This window comes from Mobula birostris, chromosome 2 (assembly GCF_030028105.1).
Source record: "Mobula birostris isolate sMobBir1 chromosome 2, sMobBir1.hap1, whole genome shotgun sequence".
Taxonomy (NCBI): domain Eukaryota; kingdom Metazoa; phylum Chordata; class Chondrichthyes; order Myliobatiformes; family Myliobatidae; genus Mobula; species Mobula birostris.
The window spans coordinates 143,798,282-143,823,611 of NC_092371.1; the positions used below are offsets into that span (position 1 = coordinate 143,798,282).

Below are 25,330 nucleotides of genomic sequence, written 5' to 3' on the forward strand. Positions count from 1 at the left end.
GTAAATTCAAATCTCTCCTTTTTCTCCAAAGCTCCTAAAGTCCTAACCTATTCAACCTTTCCCTATAACTTAGAACTATAATTCTTGCACCCCTTCAAGCTTATTAAAATCTTTCCCTGTAGGTAGGAGGCAATAACTTGGTCTCACTTTCTTGTACAACTTCAACATAACATCCCAACTACTGTTCTCAAAGTCCTGACACCCTGACTTATGAAGATCAAAAACTCCCTTTATGACCTTGTACCAAAAACTCTTTTACAACCCTATCTACCTGTGATGCTACTTTCAGGGAATTATGGATCTGCATTCTCAAGATGTCTCTTGTCTAATGCACCTCTCAGTTCCCTACCATTCATTGTTTATGTCCTACTCTAGTTTGTCTATCTAAAGTGCAATACCTCTCATTTGTCTGCATTAATTCCGCCTGCCATTTTCCAGCCTATTTTCCCAGCTGATCAATTATCTTACTAAAGTCCACATGGACAACATCTAAAACACTTCCTTCATCAATCTGGATCTCCTCAAAAAAAAAAATAGTAAGGCAGAACTGTCCCCTCACAAAACCATGCTGGTATGCCTAATCAATCACTGTCTTTCCAAAAGAACATACACCTTGAGTTGGCCTTGGAGGAATTAAAATATGGATTACAGTATTGAACTTGAATGGGTCAAGGACAGTGGAAGCAGACAAACGAATTGTCTTTGTTCTTGCCATGAGGTTGAAGGAATGGAGGCTGCCATTTTGTGAAATTGCTCTATGCCCTTTATTATGTAAACTGGTGTTGCTTGGTTTTAATAGTAGACACAATGATGCTCCAGGTAATCTGCTGAACTAGAGATAAGAAGTTGCATATAACTCCAAATAAAAAGTTATTTGTGAGGTATTCTTCGATTAGGTTTGTGAATGGTGGAGGCAGTTTCTGCCCGGAGTGATTCAAGCTGGTTACTGGTTTGAGCCAGAGGTCGAGAGAACGAAGAGCCATAAATTACAAGTTGCCAGTTGTCACTTGCGGAAGGAAAGCAATAAATGGATGCTGGCTTAGACCAGAGCCAATAGCGTGTAATAGGTCTGTCAGATGACCCAAAACCAATAACATTGAAAGGCAACATTTAAACTGGCAAGGAATGAATATAAAAGCAGAGATTTTCAGATACAAAATAGAAATAACTCTGGAGATTCACCATTGTGAGGAAGAAGCCCCTTGACAGAGGCTGGGAGAAGGAGGGTCAATCATTTGGCCAACAGAAACTCCCTATTTCAGTGTTATAAATCAGAAAAGTAATATGAATGAGTATTGGCATAGAGGGAACAGTAGAATTCATGTTTTAAGTTATTGACCTGGGGTCAACATAGTTACGTTGTTGTTTGTGCAGAGACAATAAAGTGTGAGCTTCGATTAACTAAGAGTTGTGTAGTGAGTTTCCTGACCTACAAACCCCATTTCCAGAAAAGTTGGGATATTTTCCAAAATGCAATGAAAACAAAAATCTGTGATATGTTAATTCACGTGAACCTTTATTTAACTGACAAAAGTACAAAGAAAAGATTTTCAATAGTTTTACTGACCAACTTAATTGTATTTTGTAAACATACACAAATTTAGAATTTGATGGCTGCAACACACTCAACAAAAGTTGGGACAGAGGCATGTTAACCATTGTGTTACGTCACCTTTCCTTTTAATAACACTTTTTATTCATTTTGGAACTGAGCATTCTAATTGTAGTAGATTTACAATTGGAAATTTTGTCCATTCTTGCTTGATATAAGACTTCAGCTGCTCAACAGTCCGTAGTCTCCATTGTCTGATTCTCCTCTTCATGATGCGCTATACATTTTCAATAGGAGATAGATCTGGACTGGCAGCAGGCCAGTCAAGCACATGCACTCTGTGTCTACAAAGCCACGCTGTTGTAGCTCATGCAGAATGTGGTCTGGCATTGTCCTGCTGAAATAAGCATGGACGTCCCGGGAAGAGACATCACCTTGATAGCAACATATGTCTCTCTAAAATCCTAATATACGCCTCAGAGTCAATGGTATCTTCACATACATGCAACTCACCCATGCCGTGGGCACTGATGCACCCCCATACCGTCACAGATGCTGGCTTTTGCACCTTTCGCTGATAACAATCTGGATGGTCGTTTTCATCTTTGGCACGGAGAACTCGACGCCCGTTTTTTCCGAAAACTAGCTGAAATATGGACTCATCTGACCACAGCACACGGTTCCACAGTCTTTCGGTCCATCTGAGATGAACTTGGGGCCAGAGAACTCGCCGGCGTTTCTGCATAGAGTTGATGTACGGCTTCCTCCTTGCGTAATACAGTTTCAAGTTGCATTCCTGGATGCAGCAACGGACTGTGTTGAGTGACAATGGTTTTCCAAAGTACTCCCGAGCCCAGGTGGCTATAATTGTCACAGTAGCATGACAGTTTCTTAGGCAGTGCTGCCTGAGAGCTCGAAGATCACGCGCATTCAACAGTGGTTTCCGACCTTGCCCTTTACGCACTGAGATGCCTCTGAATTCTATGAATCTTTTCACAATATTATGTACAGTAGATGTTGAAAGATCTAAATTCTCTGCAATCTTGCATTGAGAAATGTTCCTTTTGAACTGATACTTGAATATTCTGTGCACTTTTCAATCTTATTTTAACTCTGTCCCAACTTTCGTTGAGTGTGTTACAGCCATCAAATTCTAAATTTGTGTACGTTTACAAAATACAATTAAGTTGGTCAGTAAAACTATTGAAAATCTTTTCTTTGTACATTTGTCAGTAAATAAAGGTTCACGTGAATTAACATATCACAGATTTTTGTTTTTATTGCATTTTGGAAAATATCCCAACTTTTCTGGAAATGGGGTTTGTAGATCCATTGATAAATGAACACCTGTTCTTCAGAATTTTCTCCAATAACTTTCCTAACACTGATGATATGCCAGTTCCTAACTAAAACTAAACTCAATCTGCAGGAGCTCCCTCAGTTATCCAACCTTTCATAAGTATTTGTAGAATCACAGCCTATAAAGCAATAATAGGAGTTAATTTGGCCAAAGTGATTTTAGAGGAACAACAGTTACAACTACATGCAGTTCAAGGCTGCTGGAAGTGAAAATGCAGTTTAAAGCTGTTTTGCATTGCTGATACAGTAAATCCCAGTGATTCAACATCTGGCTCACCAGGTAATACTTGTTGTGTTCCCTCTGACTCACCAAGGCCCTGGTTCCTACATCCCCTTTAATCATGTCAGATTCACTGGATAATAATCGATCGCTCCCTCCATACCTCTCTATAATATTATGTAACATTTGAAAAACAAAAGTGAATTTAAAAAGTATAGAAGTAACATCCAACTGTACACAAAATTTGATAGTGGGGAAGAGAGTCTTCACCACTAAACTTCTCATCAGCATTTCTTCTGCCCAAAGCAGTTAATTCCATGGGATATTTGGCTACATAAGTGAAGATGCCATTCTCCAATATGTGAACAGCCCTAAAACACAGAGTTTCTTCTCACTCAACATCCAAACATGCATATCCTATATACATCACCATATAGCAAATGGGGGTAGAAATTCTGCCACCCCCCTCCACCCTGCAGGACAAATTATAGTGCCATCATTATAATCCAAACAAGATCAACTAATAGAGAGAGGAGCTGCTAATCAGAACATCAAATCTGTTTTGATGTGCAGGCAAATATCTGATGCACAAAACTAACTGTAATCTACATTAGTCAAGAAGAAACAATTGAAAGAATCTCTTTCTGCACTACATTGACAACTGCATTGCTACATGCACCCATGCTGAGTTTGTGAATTTCATCAACTTTCCCTCCAATTTCCACTCTGCCCTGAATTTCACTTGGTCCATTTTTGACACCTCCCTGATATCTTTTACAAACCCACCAATTCCCAAGGCTATCTTGACCAAACCTCTTCCCACCACATCTGTAAAATCTCATTCCCTTTTCTCAGTTCCTTCATCTCTGTCGCATGTTCCCAATATGAGGCTTTCCTTTCCAAGACATAACATAACATAGAACGCAGAATAGTACAGCACATTACAGGCCCTTCAGCCCACAATGTTGTGCCGACCCTCAAACCCTGCCTCCCATATAACCCTCCCACCTTAAATTCCTCCATATACCTGTCTAGTAGTCTCTTAAACTTCACGAGTGTATCTGCCTCCACCACTGACTCAGGCAGTGCATTCCACACACCTCAGAGATGTCCTCCTTCTTCAAAGGACAGGGTCTCTCTTCCTCCTCCATTGATTCTGCCCTCACCTGCATCTCCTCCTTTTCCCACATATCCATGCTCACCCGATCTTCCCACTGCCTTAACAGGGATAGAGTTCCTCATCCTCACCTACCACCCCATGAGCATTCAACATATTCTCTGCAACTTCTATCATCTTCAATGAGACCCTACCACCAGACACGTCTTCACCATTACACTAGGTAGCGTAGTGGTTAGGGAGACGCCATTACAGCTCAGGGCGTTTGGAGTTCAATTCCAGCGCTGTTCTGTAAGGAGCTTCTGTATGCCCTCCTGACAGAATGTATGGGTGTTCTCCGGGTCCTCCAGTATCCTCTCACAGTCTAAAAGACGTACCAGGCAAGGTTGGTCATTGTAAATTGTCTCTTGATTTAGACTAGGGTTAAATAGGAGTTGCAGAGTTGCTGGACTGACGTGGCTCAAAGAGCCAATAGGGCCTACTCAGTGCTGTATCGCTAAAATAAATATCCCTCCACTCTCTGCAGGGATCACTGCCTCCGTGACTCCCTTGTTCATTCGTCCCTCCCAACTTAAACTCCCTCTGGCACTTATCCCTGTAAGCAGCAGTAGTGTTACACCTGCCCACTCACCTCTTCTGAGAAATTCTAAGGGTTGAAAGACCCTAATGGGAGTTATCTACAGGCCCCCAAACAGTAGTCTGGATATAGGGTGTAAGTTGAATCAAGAGTTAAAATTGGCATATCGCAAAGGTAATGCTACAGTTGTTATGGGGGATTTCAACATGCAGGTAGACTGGAGGAATCAGGTTGGCACTGGACTCCATGAAAAGGGAGTTTGTGGAGTCCCTCCGAAATGGATTCTTAGAACAGCTTGTACTGGAGCCTACCAGAGAGAACACAATTCTAGATTTAGTGTTGTGCAATGAACCGGACTTGATCAGGGACCTCCAGGTAAAGGAGCCATTAGGAGGCAGTGACCATAATATGATATGTTTTAGTCTACAACTTGAGAGGGAGAAGGGAAACTCGGAAGTGTCAGTATTACAGTTGAACAAAGGGAACTATGGTGCTATGAGGGAGGAGCTGGCCAAAGTTCAATGGAACAATACCCTAGCAGGGATGACAGTGGAACAGCAATGGCAAGTGTTTCTGGGAGTAATGCGGAAGGTGCAGGATCAGTTCGTTCCAAAGAGGAAGAAAGATCCTAAGGGGAGTAAGGGGAGGCCGTGGCTGACAAGGGAAGTAATGGACAGTATAAAAATGAAAGAGAAGAAGTATAACATAGCAAAGCCGAGTGGGAAGCCAGACAATTGGGAAAATTTTAAAGAGCAACAGAAGGTAACTAAAAAGACAATATGCGGAGGAAAAAATGAGGCACTAAGGTAAACTAGCCAAGAATATAAAGGAGGATAGTAAAAGCTTCTTTAGTATGTGAAAAGGAAAAAAATAGTTAAGACCAAAATTGGGCCCTTGAAGACAGAAACAGGTGAATTTATTATGGGGATCAAGGAAATGGCAAACAAGTTGAACAGGTACTTTGGATCTGTCTTCACTAGGGAAGACACAAACAATCTCCTAGATATAATAGTGGCCAAAGGACCGAGGGTAATGGATGAACTGAAGGAAATTTATATTAGGCAGGAAATGGTGTTGGACAGACTGCTGGGTCTGAAGGCTGATAAGTCCCCAGGACCTGATGGTCTGCATCCCAGGGTACTTAAGGAGGTGGCTTTAGAAATCGTGGACGCATTGGTAATCATTTTCCAATGTTCTATAGATTCAGGATCAGTTCCTGTGGATTGGAGGGTGGCTAATGTTGTCCCTCTCTTCAAGAAGGGAGGAAGAGAGAAAACAGGGAATTATAGACCGGTTAGCCTGACGTCGGTGGTGGGAAAGATGCTGGAGTCAATTATAAAAGATGAAATTATGACACATCTGGATAGTAGTAACAGGATCAGTCCGAGTCAGCATGGATTTACGAAGGGGAAATCGTGCTTGACTAATCTTCTGGAATTTTTTGAGGATGTAACTATGAAAATGGACAAGGAGAGCCATTGGATGTGGTGTACCTGGACTTTCAGAAAGCCTTTGATAAAGTCCCACATAGGAGATTAGTGGGCAAAATTAGGGCACATGGTATTGGGGGCAGAGTACCGACATGGATTGAAAATTGGCTGGCTGACAGAAAACAAAGAGTAGCGACTAACGGGTCCCTTTCGGAATGGCAGGTGGTGACCAGTGGGGTACCGCAGGGTTCAGTGCTGGGACCGCAGCGGTTTACAATATATATTAATGACTTAGATGAGGGAATTGAAAGTAACATTAGCAAATTTGCCGATGACACAAAGCTGGGTGGCAGTGTGAAATGTGAGGAGGATGTTATGAGAATGCAGGGTGACTCGGACAGGCTGGGTGAGTGGGCAGATCCAGTTTAATGTGGATAAGTGTGAGGTTATCCACTTTGGTGGTAAGAACAGGAAGGTAGATTATTATCTAAATGGAGTCAAGTTAGGAAAAGGGGAAGTACAATGAGATCCAGGTGTTCTTGTACATGAGTCACTGAAAGCAAGCATGCAAGTACAGCAGGCAGTGAAGAAAGCTAATGGCATGCTGGCCTTCATAACAAGGGGAATTGAGTATGAGCAAAGAGGTCCTTCTGCAGCTGTACAGGGCCCTGGTGAGACCACACCTGGAGTACTGTGTGCAGTTTTGGTCTCCAAATTTGAGGAAGGACATTCTTGCTATTGAGGGAGTGCAGCGTAGGTTCACAAGGTTAATTCCCGGGATGGCGGGACTGTCATATGTTGAAAGATTGAAGCGACTGGGCTTGTATACTCTGGAACTTAGGTGGCTGAGAGGGTATCTTATTGAAACATATAAGATTATTAAGGGATTGGACACGCTGGAGGCAGGAAGCATGTTCCCGCTGATGGGTGAGTCCAGAACCAGAGGCCACAGTTTAAGAATTAGGGGTAGGCCATTTAGAACGGAGTTGAGGAAAAACTTTTTCACCCAGAGAGTGGTGGATGTATGGAATGCTCTGCCCCAGAAGGCTGTGGAGGCCAAGTCTCTGGATGCTTCCAAGAAAGAGATGGATAGAGCTCTTAAAAGATAGCAGAATCAAAGGTAATGGGGATAAGGCAGGAACTGGATACTGATTGTGGATGATCAGCCATGATCATAGTGAATGGTGGTGCTGGCTCAAAGGGCCGAATGGCCTACTCCTGCACCTATTGTCTATTGCCTGTTGTCTTCCTTCACCTTCATTCGGGGTCCCAATCAGTCCTTCCAGGTGAGGCAACAATTCACCTGCAAATCTGTCGTCTACCATATCCAATGCAGCTTCCTCTATATTGATGAGACCTGACGTAAATTGGGAGACCATTTGTCGCGGACCTTATTTCCATCCTCAATAAGTGGAATTTCCCAGTGACCAACCATTTCAATTCCACTCCCCATTCCCATTCTGACATGTGGATCTACGGCCTCCTCTTCTGCCATGATGAGGTCACTCTCAGGTTGGAGGAGCAACATCTCATATTCCATCTGGGCAGCCTCAGCCTGATGGCATGAACATCGATTTCTCCAACTTCTGCTAATTTTTTCCCCTTCTTCATTTCCCCACTCTGGCCTCTTACCTCTTCTCCTCCCTTGCCTATTACCTCCCACTGGTGCCCTCCTCTTTCCCTTTCTCCCATTATCCACTCACCTAGCAGATTCATTCTTCTCCAGCCCTTTGTCTTTTCCACTTACTATCTCCCAGCTTCATACTTCACCGCACTTCCCCCCCCCCCCCCCACCCCCATCCCCCAAACCTGGCTTCATCTATCATCTACAAAGGAAAATCTGCAGATGCTGGAAACCTGAGCAACACGCACAAAATGCTGAAGGAACTCAGCAGGCCAGGCAGCATCTAGGAAAGCAAAACATCAACTGTACTTTTTTCCTAGATGTTGCTTGGCCTGCTGAGTTCCCCCAGCATCCAGCATTCTGTGTGTGTTGTTCACCTACCACCTGCTAGCTTGTCCTCCTTCCTCTCGCCACACCCTCTTACTCTGGCATCATTCCCCTTCCTTTCAGTCCTGATTAAGGGTCTGGACCTGAAACGTCGACTGTTTATTCACTTCCATCGATGCTGCCTGACCTGTGGAGTTTCTCCAGCATTTTGTGTGCGTTGCTCCAATTCAAAGATTCTGCAACTTTTAGTAGTATTGGACAGAGCTTAGCGCCGACTTTCTCTGGAGCAGATGTTCCAATCATAAATTGTTAATGGACTTCATCCAAGAAGTGTTTTGTAACCCTTTTAAATCAGACAACAAAACAGTCTATTTTGGTATGAAAGATACATGAGAACGCTGGATGGAATCTGCTGCTGCCAATAATCCTGATAGTATAAGCTGTTAAACTGCTATCACTTTCAGTGAAGGTGAGTAAAATTGGAAATCACTCTTTAATAAATAAAACATGACTTTGTGAACAGTTAGATGTTATTTCTATAAATAAATGCTCCAATGTACTTTAAATTCACTTCTGTTTTTCCAAATGTTACATAGTATTATGAACTGGAAACTGCCTGAAAATTTGAGTCCTGTAGGATATGGAAGAAACTGCAGCAACACTGGAGGACAGGAGACTCAAGACATCCATAAAAATGGAACAAGCTAATTAACAGAACTGCCAGCTGTAAGTACATAAACACTGGGTATTTAATTTCCACAATTACCTAAAACCTTACCAAAGCAAGTACCAACAATAATTAAATACAGAGGATGCAGGTTCTGGAGTCTGGAGAAATATAAAAAGCACTCGAGGAATTCAATAGGTCAGGCAGCATCTATGGAGGAAAATAATTACAAAGAAACTTTTAAAGAATTAGTGTTCTGAAAATATCAAGGTTAATATAGCTGGGCAGTTTTTAACAATGGTGGCAGCAACTGTGAGTCAGCCCACAATCTTGCCAGGTTCATTTCAAGCACAAGGCTAACTTAAGCACACGTTGCTGTGAATTGCAGACTGCAAAGCTGACACCTGATTGCTTATTAATACAACGAAAGCTTAACACTTAGAACCTGGAACCAACTACAGTACAATTCTGTCTCAGTAATAGATAAGCCTAGAACCAAGAGTAGCAATAAATGTCAGCAATGGAATAGCTGTTAATCCATCCGATCCCAGAACCTGAGCATTAAAATTCTCACTTTTTAAAATCCCTGCTGATTTATAATCCTTTTATATATAGCTTCTACATTAAAGTGAACTTCCTCTCTGAAGTACCTCAACAGATAGGCATGTCTGCAGATGTCTGAGTTGTTGCCTTGTGGGTTAATACAGCTCAGGGTTTGCATAATTTTCAAGGTCTAAAGGTCCAAATCCGACCCACTGCAAAGCTGGAGATTCAAAAACAAAATACGCCACACAACAGGAATATTGCAGATGCTGGAAATTCAAGCAACACACATCAAAGTTGCTGGTGAATGCAGCAGGCCAGGCAGCATCTCTAGGAAGAGGTACAGTCGACGTTTCAGGCCGAGACCCTTCGTCAGGACTAACTGAAGGAAGAGTTAGTAAGAGATTTGAAAGTGGGAGGGGGAGGGGGGAGATCCAAAATGATAGGAGAAGACAGGAGGGGGAGGGATGGAGCCAAGAGCTAGACAGGTGATTGGCAAAGGGGATACGAGAGGATCTTGGGACAGGAGGTCCGGGGAGAAAGACAAGGGGGGGGGGGTGGAACCAGAGGACGGGCAAGGGGTATAGTAAGAGGGACAGAGGGAGAAAAAGGAGAGTGAGAGAAAGAATGTGTGTATAAAAATAAATAACGAATGGGGTACGAGGGGGAGGTGGGGCATTAGCGGAAGTTAGAGAAGTCAATGTTCATGCCATCAGGTTGGAGGCTACCTTGATGGAATATAAGGTGTTGTTCCTCCAACCTGAGTGTGGCTTCACTTTACAGTAGAGGAGGCCGTGGATAGTCATGTCAGAATGGGAATGGGATGTGGAATTAAAATGTGTGGCCACTGGGAGATCCTGCTTTCTGTGGCGGACAGAGTGTAGGTGTTCAGCAAAGCAGTCTGCCAGTCTGCGTTGGGTCTCGCCAATATATAGAAGGCCACATCGGGAGCACCGGACGCAGTATATCACCCCAGCCGACTCACAGGTGAAGTGTCGCCTCACCTGGAAGGACTGTCTGGGGCCCTGAATGGTGGTAAGGGAGGAAGTGTAAGGGCATGTGTAGCACTTGTTCCGCTTCAACCCTCCTGTTCTTCATGGACCTTCTCCCATCTTCAACCCTCCTCTTCTTCATGGATACCCCGCTCTGGTCTTCTGCCTGCTCTGGATCTCTTTATTGCTAACTGCCGACGGGACATCAACCGTCTCGACTTCACCGCACCTTGTTCCCATTCCAACCTCACTCCTTCCGAACGCTCTGCTCTCCACTCCCTCCGCACTAATCCTAACCTTATTATTAAACCCGCCGATAAGGGGGATGCTGTTGTAGTCTGGCGTACTGACCTCTACCTTGCCGAGGCACAGCGACAACTCGCAGATACCTCCTCTTATTTACTCCTCGATCGTGACCCCACTAAGGAGCACCAGGCCATTGTCTCCCACACCATCACCAACTTTATCCACTCAGGGGATCTCCCATCCACTGCTACCAACCTTAAAGTTCCCACACCCCACACTTCCCGTTTCTACCTCCTATCCAAGATCCACAAACCTGCCTGTCCTGGCAGACCTATTGTCTCAGCTTGCTCCTGCCCCACCGAACTCGTTTCTGCATACTTCAACATGGTTTTATCCCCCCTTGTTCAATCCCTTCCTACCTATGTTCGTGACACTTCTCACACTCTTAAACTTTTCGATGATTTTAAGTTCCCTGGCCCCCACCGCTTTATTTTCACCATGGATGTCCAGTCCCTATATACTTCCATTCCCTATCAGGAAGGTCTCAAAGCTCTCCACTTCTTTTTGATTCCAGACCTAATCAGTTCCCCCCTACCACCACTCTGCTCCGTCTAGCGGAATTAATCCTTACTCTTAATAATTTCTCCTTTGGCTCCTCCCACTTCCTCCAAACTAAAGGTGTAGCTATGGGCACCCGTATGGGTCCGAGCTATGCCTGCCTTTTTGTTGGCTTTGTGGAACAATCTATGTTCCGTGCCTATTCTGGTATCTGTCCCCCAGTTTTCCTTCGCTACGTCGACGACTGCATTGGCACTGCTTCCTGCACGTATGCTGAGCTCGTTGACTTTATTAACTTTGCCTCCAACTTTCACCCTGCCCTCAAGTTTACCTGGTCCATTTCCGACACGGCCCTCCCCTTTCTAGATCTTTCTGTCTCTGTCTCTGGAGACAGCTTATCCACTGATGTCTACTATAAGCCTACTGACTCTCACAGCTATCTGGACTATTCCTCTTCTCACCCTGTCTTTTGCAAAAATGCCATCCCCTTCTTGCAATTCCTCTGTCTCCTCCGCATCTGCTCTCAGGATGAGGCTTTTCATTCCAGGACGAGGGAGATGTCCTCCTTTTTTAAAGAAAGGGGCTTCCCTTCCTCCACTATCAACTCTGCTCTCAAACGCATCTCCCCCATTTCACGCACATCTGCTCTCACTCCATCCTCCCGCCACCCCACTAGGAATAGGGTTCCCCTGGTCCTCACCCACCACCCCACCAGCCTCCGGGTCCAACATATTATTCTCCGTAACTTCCGCCACCTCCAACAGGATCCCACCACTAAGCACATCTTTCCCTCCCCCCCCTCCTGCTTTCCGCAGGGATTGCTCCCTACGCGACTCCTTTGTCCATTCGTCCCCCCCATCCCTCCCCACTGATCTCCCTCCTGGCACTTATCCTTGTAAGCGGAACAAGTGCTACACATGCCCTTACACTTCCTCCCTTACCACCATTCAGGGCCCCAGACAGTCCTTCCAGGTGAGGCGACACTTCACCTGTGAGTCGGCTGGGGTGATATACTGCATCCGGTGCTCCCGATGTGGCCTTTTATATATTGGCGAGACCCGACGCAGACTGGGAGACCGCTTTGCTGAACACCTATGCTCTGTCCGCCAGAGAAAGCAGGATCTCCCAGTGGCCACACATTTTAATTCCACATCCCATTCTGACATGTCTATCCACGGCCTCCTCTATTGTAAAGATGAAGCCACACTCAGGTTGGAGGAACAACACCTTATATTCCGTCTGGGTAGCCTCCAACCTGATGGCATGAACATTGACTTCTCTAACTTCCGCTAATGCACCACCTCCCCCTCGTACCCCATCCGTTATTTATTTTGATACACACATTCTTTCTCTCACTCTCCTTTTTCTCCCTTTGTCCCTCTTTCTATACCCCTTGCCCATCCTCTGGTCCCCCCCACCCCCCGTCTTTTTCCTCGGACCTCCTGTCCCAAGATCCTCTCATATCCCCTTTGCCAATCACCTGTCCAGCTCCTGGCTCCATCCCTTCCCCATCCTGTCTTCTCCTATCATTTTGGATCTCCCCCTCCCCCTTTCAAATCTCTTACTAACTCTTCCTTCAGTTAGTCCTGACGAAGGATCTCGGCCTGAAACATCAACTGTACCTCTTCCTAGAGATGCTGCCTGGCCTGCTGCGTTCACCAGCAACTTTGATGTGTGTTGACAAAATACGCCACTCTTGTTTTCATAGCTGAGATGTGTGGCTCAAGGAATAACAAGACAACTAGTCATGATGCGAGTGGGATTTTATTGCAGTAATGATAATGATAATGAAACCTTATGTATCCCTGCAGTTTCAGTTTAACCTGACCCAAGTTGAACTCTGCTGTCCCAAACAATTAAAATACCAATTATAGAATGTGTATGCTTTAATTTCACTCCATTCTGATTAAATAAGTGACATTCTAATGAGCTTGAGCTGCCCATTTACACCTATATGACCAAGTAACATACTAGCTTGTATATCTTTGGAATGAGGGAGCAAACTGGAGCACCTGGAGGAAACCCATGCAGTCACGGGGAGGATGTGCAAACTCCTTACAAACAGCGGAAGAATTAAGTGTGGGTCACTGATGCTGTATAGCATAGGCTAACGATTATGCTACCGTGGCCACTATTGTTTTTCACCCTAACAAATCTTTAGGATTAGTGTTTTTCTGTGGAATTAGCAGCACAGGAAAAATTAAAAGTACAACCTTAACAAGATCATAGTTCGACACAAGGTGTATCATGAGCAAAGGATATCCCTGTGCCACTCAATAATGCGCCGATAAGAGAGGAGTTTATCTAACCATTACTGAGGTTAAAATTACAGGATATTTACTATAAATATGAATTGGATAGTTATCCCCTCCCAGAACTCAATTAACTTTACAGTTCAGATTTCCAAGTCATGTGGCGTCTTTCCCAGTGATTTCATACTGAATTCTTTCAATCACTGCAGACCAAAAACCAGACTCAGGAACTTATTATCTTTGCAACACAGAACTACACACAAGCAGCTAGACATCATTTTTGAGAAATAAATTGGTATCTACTGGAAGGGAGATTAATATCCAATTAAGGAAATCAACAACAGGGGAAAAACACATGGCTTTTTTAAGCTGACAAGCGATGATAAATATGACTACTGATGAAGGGTAAAAAAAAAGTATTAAGTCACTTAAAATCATGCTGGGACACAGCAGCCAACATCAATGGGGCAGACACATGCAAGTATCCCAACAGAAGGAACTGGGATTGAATCCAAAGGAGGGAACAAGTACCTCATCAGTGATTCTACTGCAGTTCCCAGAGAGGACGGATAATCTGCACAGGCCAGGGGTGATGAGACCAACTTGTCTACAGATAAATGAGGACAGTGTTACGTGGCCAAACCATGAAGCACATCAACGTGCTCATTAAGATCAGCTGCCGGAGGCCCCCCCCCCGTTCTCACATTAGCATCTCAAGGAACGATTATGTGCTTTACCAGACTGGATGTCCAAACATGGAGCTCGTCATAACATATGGGTTTCCAACCTGGGGTCCAAGGACCCCTCAGTTAGTGGCAGGGGTCCATGGCATAAAAAAGGTTGGGAACCCCTGCCATAACATTTGGCAGATGATAGCTATCCCTCAATGTAATGCATCTATTCTTTATAGTCAATGATCTTTCAATATATAAGCTATCAAACAAGATTTTGCTGGAACTCAGCAAGTCAGGCAGCATCCATGCAATTCCTTTCAAGGATATTTTACCATCTAATTAGCTCTACACATGCTGCCTGGTCCACTGAGTTCCTCCAGCACCTTGTTTGTTGTATCAGATTCCAGCATCTAGTCTCTTGGATCCCCATAAATATAAACTATGTTCTTCTTTAAGTTATAAATCTGACAGAAACTTACTGAATACCATCTTGTTATCATCAGTGAATGATCCAAACACAACCAGACACCAGGTCGAGATAAAAATAACATTGCCTCATCAATTAGTCCTTATTTCGTGGAATAATTCCTATCAATTAGACTACAGACCATAAAGATCTAGGAACAGAATTAGGCCATTTTTCCCATCGAGTCAACTCTGCCACTTCATCATGGCAAATCCATTTTCTCTCTCAGCCCCAATCTCCTGCATTCTCCCCATATCCCTTCAGGCCCTGACCAATCAAGAATCTATCAATCTCTGCCCTAACAGGTACCCAATCACAGCCCCACAGCCACCTGTGGCAACAAATTCCATAGATTCACCACTCTATGGCTAAACAAATTCGTCCTCATATCAGATTTAAAAGGACGCACCCCTATTCTGAGGCTGTCCCTTCTGGTCTTAGACATCCCCACCACAGGACATCTACTCTATCAAGGGCTTTCAACATTCGATAGATTTCAATTAGGTCACCCCCTCATTCTTCTGAATTTCAGTGAGTTGAGGCCCAGAGCCATCAAAACACTTCTCATATGATAAGCCTTTCCATCCTGGAATCACTTTCATGAACTTCTTTTGAACCCTCTCGAATATCAGCACATAATTTTTTAGATGAGGGGCCCAAAACTGTTCACAACATTCCAAGTGAGGCCTCCCCAGTGCTTTATAAAGCCACAACATTGCATACTTGCTTTTATATTCTAGTCCTCTAAAGTGAATGTTAACACCATATTTGGCTTCCTCAACACTGACTCAACTTTCAAGGAATCCTGCATGAGGACTCTCAAGTCCCTTTGCACCTCAGATTTTTGAATTTTCTCTCCATTTAGAGAATAGTCTACCCTTCTAGTTCTTCTAACAAAGTGCATGACCATACACCTCACAACACCGTATTCCATCTGGCACTTCTTTGCTCATTCTCCTAATCTAAGTCTTTCTTTAGCCTTTCTACTTCCTCAATGCTACCTGCCCCTCCACCTATCTGTGTATCATCCAAAAACTCAGCCACAATGCCATCAATTCCTTCATCCAAGTCGTTGATTTATAACGTAAAAAGCCGTCCCAACATAGACCCACAGCCAACCAGAAAAGGCTCCCTTTCTTCCCACTCTTTGCTTCCTCCCAATCAACCAATGCTTTATCCATGCTACTATTTTTCCCGTATTACCATGGGCTCTTAACTTGTTAAGCAGCCTCATGTGTGGCATCTTGTTAATGGCCTTCTGAAAATCCAAGTACACAACATCCACCGATTCTTCTTTATCTATCCTGCTTGTTACTTCTTCAAAGAATTCGAACAGGTTTGTCACCAAGATTTCCCCCTGGTGAAACCATGCTGACTACAGCCTATTTTATCATGTGCCTCGAAGTACTCCAAAATCACATACTTAACAATCACCTCCAACATCTTCCCAACCACTGAAGTCAAACTGGTCTCTCCCTTTCTGAAGAGTAGAATTACAGTTGCAATTTTCCTTTCCTCTGGAACTATGCCAAATGATTTGATTTTTAAAAGATCATTATTAATACCTCCACAATCTCTTCAGCCATGTCTTTCAAAACTCAGGAGTATATACCATCTGGCCCAGGTGAATTATCTATCTTCAGACCTTTCAGTTTCCCAAGAACCTTCACCCTACTAACAGCAACTTCACATACTTCTTCCCTGACACTCTCGAACTTACTGCATGCTGCTAGTGTCTTCCACAATCAAAGCTGATGCAAAATACTTATTCATTTCGTCTGCCAGTTCCTTGTCCCCCATTACTACCCTTACAAAATAGCATCATTTTCCAGTGGTCTGATATTTACTCTCACCTCTCTTTTACACTTTTATGTTGACTTTGACTTCTCTTGTCAGCCACAATGGTGTCAACCTGCTCCCAGAAATTCCAGCCCATTATCCCTGCCGGTGTTCTTTTCCAATCAATATTGGCCAGTTCCTTTCACATGCCTCTGTAATTCTCCTTACTCCACTGTAACACTGATACATCTGACTTTAGCTTCTCCTTCTCTATCACATTGTGATCACTTATGTCTAAGAGTTCTTTTGCCTTAAGCTGCCTAATCAATTCTGGTTCATTGCACAACACCCAACTGAGAATAGCTGATCTCCTAGTGAGCTCAACAATTAGCTGCTCTAAAATGCCATTTCATAGGTATTCTAGAAATTCCCACTCTTGGGATCCAGTACCAACCTGATCTCCCCAATCTACCTGCAAGTTGAAATCCCCCATGACTATCATAACATTGCCCTTTTGGCATGCATCTTCTACATTGACCACATCTTTACTACTGTTTGGGGGTCTATATATAACTCCCATCAGGGTCTTTTTACTTCTGCAGTTCCTTAGTTCGATCTACAATGATTCAGCACCTTCTGGCCCTATGCCACCTCTTTCTAATGATTTAATTTCATTCTTTATCAACAGAGCCACCCCAACCCCTCTGCCTACCGACCTGTCTTTTCAATACAACGTGTATCCTTGGATGTTAAGTTCTCAGCTATAACCTTCTTTCAGCCATGATTCAGTGATGCCACAAATTCATACGTGCCAATCTGTAACTGTGGTACACATTCACCTACCTTACTCTACATAATGCGTGCATTCAAATATAACACCTTCAGTCCTGACCCTTATAACCCTTTCTGACTTTGTCCATTTTTTACATTGCAACTCATCCTATTGACTGCAATTTCACCCTATCATCAGCCTCTCCTTGCCAGCAGTCTCACTACACACCACCTGTTTGTAAACAAACTACCTGATCCTCAGCCCTATCACTCCGGTTCCTATCCCCTTGCCAAATTAGTTTTCACCCTCCCAAACAGCTCTAGCAAACCTGCCCGCGAGGATATTGATCCCCTCAGGTTCAGGTGTAAATCATCCCTTTTGCACAAGTCATACGTTCTCCAAAAGAGATCCCAATGATCCATAAGTCTAAACCCCTGCCAATTTCTCAGCTACGCACTCATCTGACAAATCATCCTATTCCTACCCTCACAGGGGTGTGGCATGAGCAAATAACGGTCTCTGAATGAAAAACCACTCCTGTGGCCATGCTACAAAGATTCACAACTCTTTCTGCAAACCCTTAGAATAGATGTTAGCTAACAGTACAAATTCTGTGGTTTTGCAGCTCTGTTTAGTCTGCTCATATTGTTGTCTCATCATTGGACACAACAACCAGTACTAATGGCCTGCCCCTATATTGGATTGTGAAGATGAAAGGATTTGCCAATGATGGTAGAATCAATGCAAAAACGGATGGGACAAAAATGGGTGTAATTACAAATGACAAAAACAAAGACTCACCTGCAGCCAGTCATAGAGGTTGATCAATCGTCCACACTCCAGGTGAAGCTTGTAGATTATACAGATGTCTGGTGCGACATTAGTAATAGTTCCTCCATTGCTCTTCAAGGCTTCATTCTGAGTTGGAACAATGAAATTCAACAATAAATTTTTTAAAAGTGGCAGAAACTGTTCAAAAATATTTGTAGAATGGAGAATTTAGACCATGAACATCATAACCAAATGGTGGATGCAGAGATCCTGCCATTCTATCTGAAACAGAGCCATTGATGCAACCCTGTCTACCTTGGATATCTAGCCATGAATGCCAGGGTCCTCCTCCTCTTACTCCATCCAAGTACTTGCAGGAACCTGTCTCTGGGCCTATTAATTACTGACAAATACTAAAGATTTTGCAGATGCTACAGATCCAGAGTTCCTCCAGCATTTTGTGTGTGTTACCAATAATCTCCCAATTATCTCTTACTATTGCTGAATGAAAGCTTAGTGATGTAGTAGCCCCAAGTCAGGGTGGTACTGAACTCAAGAAGAGCAATGCTGGTCTCTTAAGAATGGAGTCTAGACTACAAGAATGATTTATGTATCCCTGGATTGTTGGCAATTTGCACTAAATTGTACCCGTACATTAACTATGACACACAGGTGATTCAGGCATGGAAATTAGTAGAGGTATGGTTTCTTGAGTGTCTTTGGGAATGGGGAGAGCATAAGAGTATTTTTTTTTTATATACAAAAAGGACAGATAATTGGTGAATCTGATATAAAAAATGCAGTTGATGTTCTTGTATACAAGTCACTGAAAGCCAATATGCAGGTGAAACAAGTAATCAGGAAGGGAAATTGAATGTTGGCCTTCATCATAAAAGGATTAGAATACAAAGTAAAATTGCCTTACTACAATTATAGTCTTGGTGAGGCAGCTTCTGGAGATTTGTGTACAGTTTTGGTATCCTAACCCAAACACTTGCCATAGAGGGAGTGTGGCACTAGATTGCATCCAGAGAAGGCGAGTTTGCAAGCATTCTCTAAAGTTTGGAAGAGTGAGAAGTAAATACACTGAAAGTTATGATATTATTAAAGGGCTTGATAGGCTGGAGAGGAAGGACATTTCCTTGACTAAGGAGGAGTAAAATGTTCCTTATTCTAATGTTTTAGAATGTGGGACATTTAGGACTAAGATGAGGGCTAAGTTTCATTCAGAGGATTGTGGCTCTTTGGCTCGATCAATTAATTTATTAAAAATTCTGGATATTAAGGAATATTCTTAATAAGTGGATAGTATGGGTGTGAAGATGCAAGAACACTAGAACAGTGTTCATATAGTCTACTCCTGTTCCTAGTTCTTGTGTTATATCCTACCTACCTTTAATGGATGCCAGACTCATTTATACATTTTTTAAACTTTAAGGTCACAGTCCTTCCCTCCTGAACACCACATTCTCCTGCTCTTCAAGCATGAGAAGTGGGGAAAGGTGGGTTCAATTAGGACCATGCATCTACTCAAGGAGTTATATCGTTGTTCTTTTAAAGAAAAATCCTTAATCCAACACAAATTCTATTTAATTTTGTGCAAAGTAGTTCCAATCTTGATTAGTAAAATAAAAATAAAAATCCCTATTACACCACACAATGTCTCTTTTATCATAACTTAGATTATCTCATTGGAAGGCATGGAATTCTTTCCAGTAATTCCAACACTTCCAGTAACTTAATTGAATTTGGCAACATCTCCAGACCTAGTGAGTTGGTTCCTATTTTGTGCTCACTGCAATATCTGCATGCTTGTTTCAACTAAAGGACTTGTTTAACTTTTAGCCCGAGATACAAGTTTTAATTCATTACTTTTCAAAGGCCAGTCTTCACTTATTGACTCATACTTAGGAACACTTCACTAATGACAGTTCCATGTGGTACTCTGATTAAAAGTGGTATTTTTTCCCCTTCCTCTTTATGCTAAATATCATTACAAAGAGTGGGTGGAAGATTTGTCTTTAAAACTGAAATAAGTATTTCTTGTGGAAAATGGCACTGCTGAAGCAGCTGTCCTTAGCAAGTGGGCTACTTTGAACTTATTTAGGAAGGAAGGGGTATAAAGCACCTCATGGCAAGGTAGGCTTGTATACAGAGGGCTCGAAGCATTGTTGACGATCCCTACCACCCATCCCACAATCTCTAACTACTGTCAGGGAGGTGGTACAGGATCATCAAAACTAGGACTGTCAGACTGGGCAACAGCTTCTTACCTCAGGCTGAGACTAAAGAATACCCTGCCACTACTGGGGTCTCATCATGAGGACAGTGAGTTGTTTACCGTACTGTTTACCTGTGCTGTGCACTATCTGCATTTTGAATTATTTTTTATTAAGTTAAGAGTATTTATCGTAATGTTTTGTTTCTCATGCTGTGTGAGATACATATTTTGCGGGTGCACTATTGTCCAGGAGAACGCTGTTTCATTTGAATGTACATATTACAGTCAGTTGACAATAAACTGCAAACAAATAACACATTAAATCCACTAAGCCCATCAGGTCTATTCTGGCATTGATGTTTAATCACAGCCACCTCCCACCGTTCTTCAGCTAATAAATGCTACATTCATTTTCATGTTTAGCTCGTATTTTTATTAACCTCACACGGCTCTCCGTTGAGTGCTCTACAAACTTCCTCTTGAGGACACATCTCTTTCAGCCTTCAATGCATTTGCACCTTTCATTCCTTTCACATTCTCTTTCATTTTCAGTAAACAGCAACAGAAAATCTAAGCCAGAATGCTTCTCAGTGCAGCAAATACTGTAAACTAACTATAACTGTAACTGCGTTGCAACACACACAATAACTGTTATTTAGTCAGAAATACAGCATGGAATAGGCCCTTATGGCCCTTCGAGCTGCGCCACCCAGCAACCCATGACAACCCTGATTTAACCTTAACAATTTACAAAGACCAATTAACATACCTGGTATGCTTTTGGACTGAGGGAGGAAACTGCAGCACACCGAGAAAACCCATGTATTCCATGTGGAGGACATAGAGACGCCTTACCGAGGATGCTGGGATTGAACTCCAACACCTCAAGCTGTAATTCCGTCGTATTAACCACTACGCTACTGTGGCACCCAGATTAGGCCGTTTGGCTCATTGGCTCTGCTCCGTCATTCAATCGTGGCTGATTTATTATCCCTCTCAACCCCATTCTTCTGCTTTCTCCCATTAACCTTTGATGCCCTGACTAATCAAGAACCTATCTGCCTCCGCTTTAAATATACGCAGTAACTTGGTCTCTACAGCATTCTATGGTAATGAATTCTACAGATTCACAACATGCTTGCTAAAGCAACTCCTCCTCATTTCTGTTCTAGAGGGACGCCCTTCTACTTTGAGGCTGTGCCCTCTGGTCTTAAGAATCTCCCACTTTTGGAAACATGCTCTCCACATCCACTCTATCTAAGCCTTTCAATTTAAATGGGGTGCAAATGAGAATCATCTAGTTGGACTTATCAGAACCATCTAGTTGGACTTATCAGAACCAAAGGAAATTATCCTGGTAAAGTTGTCATAGTCTATTACCTTTAAATAGTGATATGGATTACTTAAAGCTATCTGCAAGGCAGCACGTGGAGCTGCATTCAAGTGTCTTCGAAGCGTGCTAGCAGCTTTGAAATAGACAACTTCGTGGAGCGCCTGAGTTTCCGGTAGCAAAAGGTATTGCCTGCAAAAAGAACCGGGGAAAAAAAGGTATTATCATTTCCTTTCACCAGTAACAGATCAAATCATTCCCAGGTTTTGCATAATTGAGGACAATGAGGAATAATTCAATTGAAAACAGAATACAATTTGATTTTTTTTTACATCTAAAGTCCAGACCAAGTGCTCTTAGATTACTAGCTAGTTTCTGTTCCACTCAACAAATGGTTATATACTGACTACAGCAACACATGAACACTCACACAGCTCCTTCTGTGTGTCTCTGCACTTGGAACAGTAAAAAGTTGTCAAGTACAATACAGACACAAGAAACTTCAGAAACTGGAAATCTGGAGGAACACACAAAAAGTTTGAGGAACTCAGTAGGTCTGGTAGCATCCAGGGTGAGAAATAAACAGTCAACATTTCAGGATTAGTTTCCTTCCTCACCTCCTCGTTATTCCATGGTTCCATGTCCTCTCTAATTAGATTCTAATCTTCAACTTGTTGTCACTTCCATCCATCACCTTCTAGTTCTGACAACATTCTCGCTCTCCTCTTGCTTCAACCCCGTCTTCCCTCCTTCCTATACTGGCTATCTCCCCTCTTTGGTGAAGATGGTGCTGGTAAGACACAGCCTCACTTTGTAGGTGGCAAACAAAACTACTAACCATCAAATATACCTTTTGGGACCTACAATCACTGAAATCTGCAGCCTGTAAATTCCTGTTGGGAAGTGTGCTTTTGAACCTTCTGTATAACCTGGTATTTTTGTGGTAAGCTGAAATATTCGGAAATTGGACTTTCGTGAATGTAGGCACGGTATTGGCGGCCATTGCTGGAGCGGACTTGGACCAGATCTGGGTCTGAGAGCTGCCAGGATAATCAAGGACATGACCCACCTAGTCAGCACACTTTTTGTCCCTCTTCCCTCTGGGAGAAGGCTCAGGAGTTTGAAGACTCGTACAGCCAGATTTGGGAACAGCTTCTTTCCAGCTGTGATAAGACTGCTGAACAGATCCTGACCCGGATCTGGGCCGTACCCTCCAAATATCCAGACCTGCCTCTCGGTTTTTTTGCACTACCTTACTTTCCATTTTTCTATTTTCTATTTATGATTTATAATTTAAATTTTTAATATTTACTATCGATTTGTAATCCAGGGAGCGGGAAGCACAGAATCAAGTATCGCTGTGATGATCGTATGTCTAGTATCAATTGTTTGGCGACAATAAAGTATAAAGTATAATGAACTAATGTTTGCCCCGAGTTAAGCACCGAGCCACATTAAAAGGATTAAGATGTCGAGGGTGAGAGCAGTGGACGAATCAATGTTCAGCTCATTACTATGAGAGGCTTTGGTTGCCTGAGCGCTGAACTGCCTCTGCAGCGTGGCCTGCAGCCTTTGGTATTCACTTTACCACTGAACCTAGCACAGTGGGTGCGACCTGTAACGAATGACACTTGCTTCAGCACGGTCCCTGGTTCTGCAGCTGCAGCATCGGGCCCCTGAACTGGCTACTGCACTGAACTAGCTCTGTGGTTGTGGACTTATTTTCAGGGACTCTGAGGTTCATGACCTGTGGATTGTTTGCCTTTTTTAAAAATATAATTGTTTGCATGATTTGTTCTTTCTTTTGCGCACACTGGAATAATGACTGTCTTGATGGTGTAGGGTTTTTCATGAATTCCATTGTGTTTCTTTGTTTTGGGGCAGCCTGCAAGAAGATGCATACATTGATCTCACAAGTGATTCAGAGAAATATTTTTTAAAGGGAAACTGATCCCTGCATTCACAATACAAACCGTTCGCAAACCATTAAGAGCTAAAGCTCTTTTCTGAAAATCTGCCCAAGTCTGAGATAACACAAAATTAGAGTAAATCTCAAAAGATGAAACCATAAGATATTGATTTAATCAATGCATTTGCCATTCACTTAAGATCAACCTTTCACTACTAATAGATTCTCATTTCAGTAATGCAACGTAGAACCAAATTGTCTCAAAGACATAAGAGTCAACAACCCATTTTGGAAAGTAGTCACTCTGCTTACAAACAGCATGCCCCTCATACCCGATACACCTACTGTACATATAGCACAATGCCAAACTTAGGCCAGTACATGTGGCCACTAATGTCACTACATATAGTACTAAGGTCAATACCATGAGAAATGGGTCCTCACAGTTAAACGACATCTCTCTATATCCTCCAGTACATTTTAAAATTGCATACGACTGACTACTTTTCAGCTACTACTTCTTTTTGAAATGTGAACTCCAAAACAAAGCTTGTAAGATGTGGTCTCTTGATCCATTTTCCTTTGGTATGCAATTATTTGCCACTGGACATATTGATGTCATTATCACATGCAAAATCTGGCCAGAAAATATCATTAGGAAGAATCAAGATGGAACAAGACCTGCCAAATTCCTGATGGGCCAGTCTTCAACAGGAAATGCAATTTTAATATCTTTGAAATATGCCCAAAATTTAACTCAAATGTACCAAATAAGTAGAAAAGGTTCTCTTCTAATTTATTTTCTAGTCTACTGCATCAGGAAATACTGGAATTTCCCTATTTCTACTAATTAGATTAGATTAGATTCAACTTTATTGTCATTGTGCCGAGTACAGATACAAAGCCAATGAAATGCAGTTAGCATCTGACCAGAAATGCAAAGAATAGTGTTATTTACAAAGTAAGTGCTACAGCACACAAATATAAAAGTACTGAGACAGTACAATATGGATGCAATACTGCTTAGCGCTGTGATGTGAGGTTCAGCAGGGTCACAGCCTCAGGGAAGAAGCTCTTCTTGTGCCTGCTGGCGCGGGAGCGGAGGCTCCTGTAGCGCCTACTGGATGGAAGGAGAGTAAAAAGAGAAGAGAACTTAAGAAACATACAACTTCTGGACCGAAGCCTGTACACTAACCATTTTTACCAAAGTTGACAGTGATAAGCACTTTCATTTGCTATGAATGTGCTTTGCAGGAGATGGGACACCTTGCTGAATTGAATGACCCATTTTTGCAGTATTTTACTTTAACACTCTTCAAAAGAGGTGATATGGTAACAAGGAATTACAACTCTCCCCTCACTGCTCAGTTCTTCACTTCATTCAGCAAACCTAATTAAAAGTTAAAAAATGTGGCTCTTCTTGTATTGAATTAGAATCAAAATTGAAACGGGGGTCTGGTTTGCATTGGTGGTCCACTTTCTCCAGACATCACAACAGTACAGGCTGACTAAAATTAGAGAGTTATGTGATTATATCATTGTGGATTCTTCAAACATCATTGGGAGTTTTCATATCACTGCTTAGCAACAGATAAATTAATCAACAGAACAGTCTTAAAAGCAAACAGAGATTTAGTCAGGTTTAGTGAAATAATGAACAACCAGTGATGGGTGACATGAAAAAGGGCAGCTGATCTAACTAAACAGAGGCAAGCAGAAACAAGAATTCCTTCATAGCAGATGATGAGTAGTATGTTAGCAACATCCTACACTAGATTGAAGTCTTCCCCCACCGCCACCCCTGTATACTTCAGATTCTACTTTTCACTTCTTTTATTCAATATTATATTTTGGTTTTATTTCCAAATTGATTGCTTTTTTTCTAGTTAAAGAGTTGTAAAATAAATTTATTTTGAAACTAAGGGAAACTACAGTTAAGTTTGA

At 42.6% G+C, this 25,330-nt stretch overlaps 1 protein-coding gene across 2 annotated transcripts in view; it reads right to left on the reverse strand.

Annotated features, from left to right (window-relative positions):
* orc3 (origin recognition complex, subunit 3) overlaps positions 1-25,330 on the reverse strand; it is an 88,226-nt gene that overhangs the window by 12,644 nt on the left and 50,252 nt on the right. For both annotated transcript variants that reach the window (XM_072249998.1, XM_072249990.1), the window contains exons 17-18: positions 21,528-21,669; positions 17,957-18,073 (exon numbers count right to left, since the gene is read on the reverse strand). In XM_072249998.1, the coding sequence (XP_072106099.1) occupies positions 17,957-18,073; positions 21,528-21,669 (259 nt within the window). The remainder of the gene's footprint in view (positions 1-17,956; positions 18,074-21,527; positions 21,670-25,330) is intronic.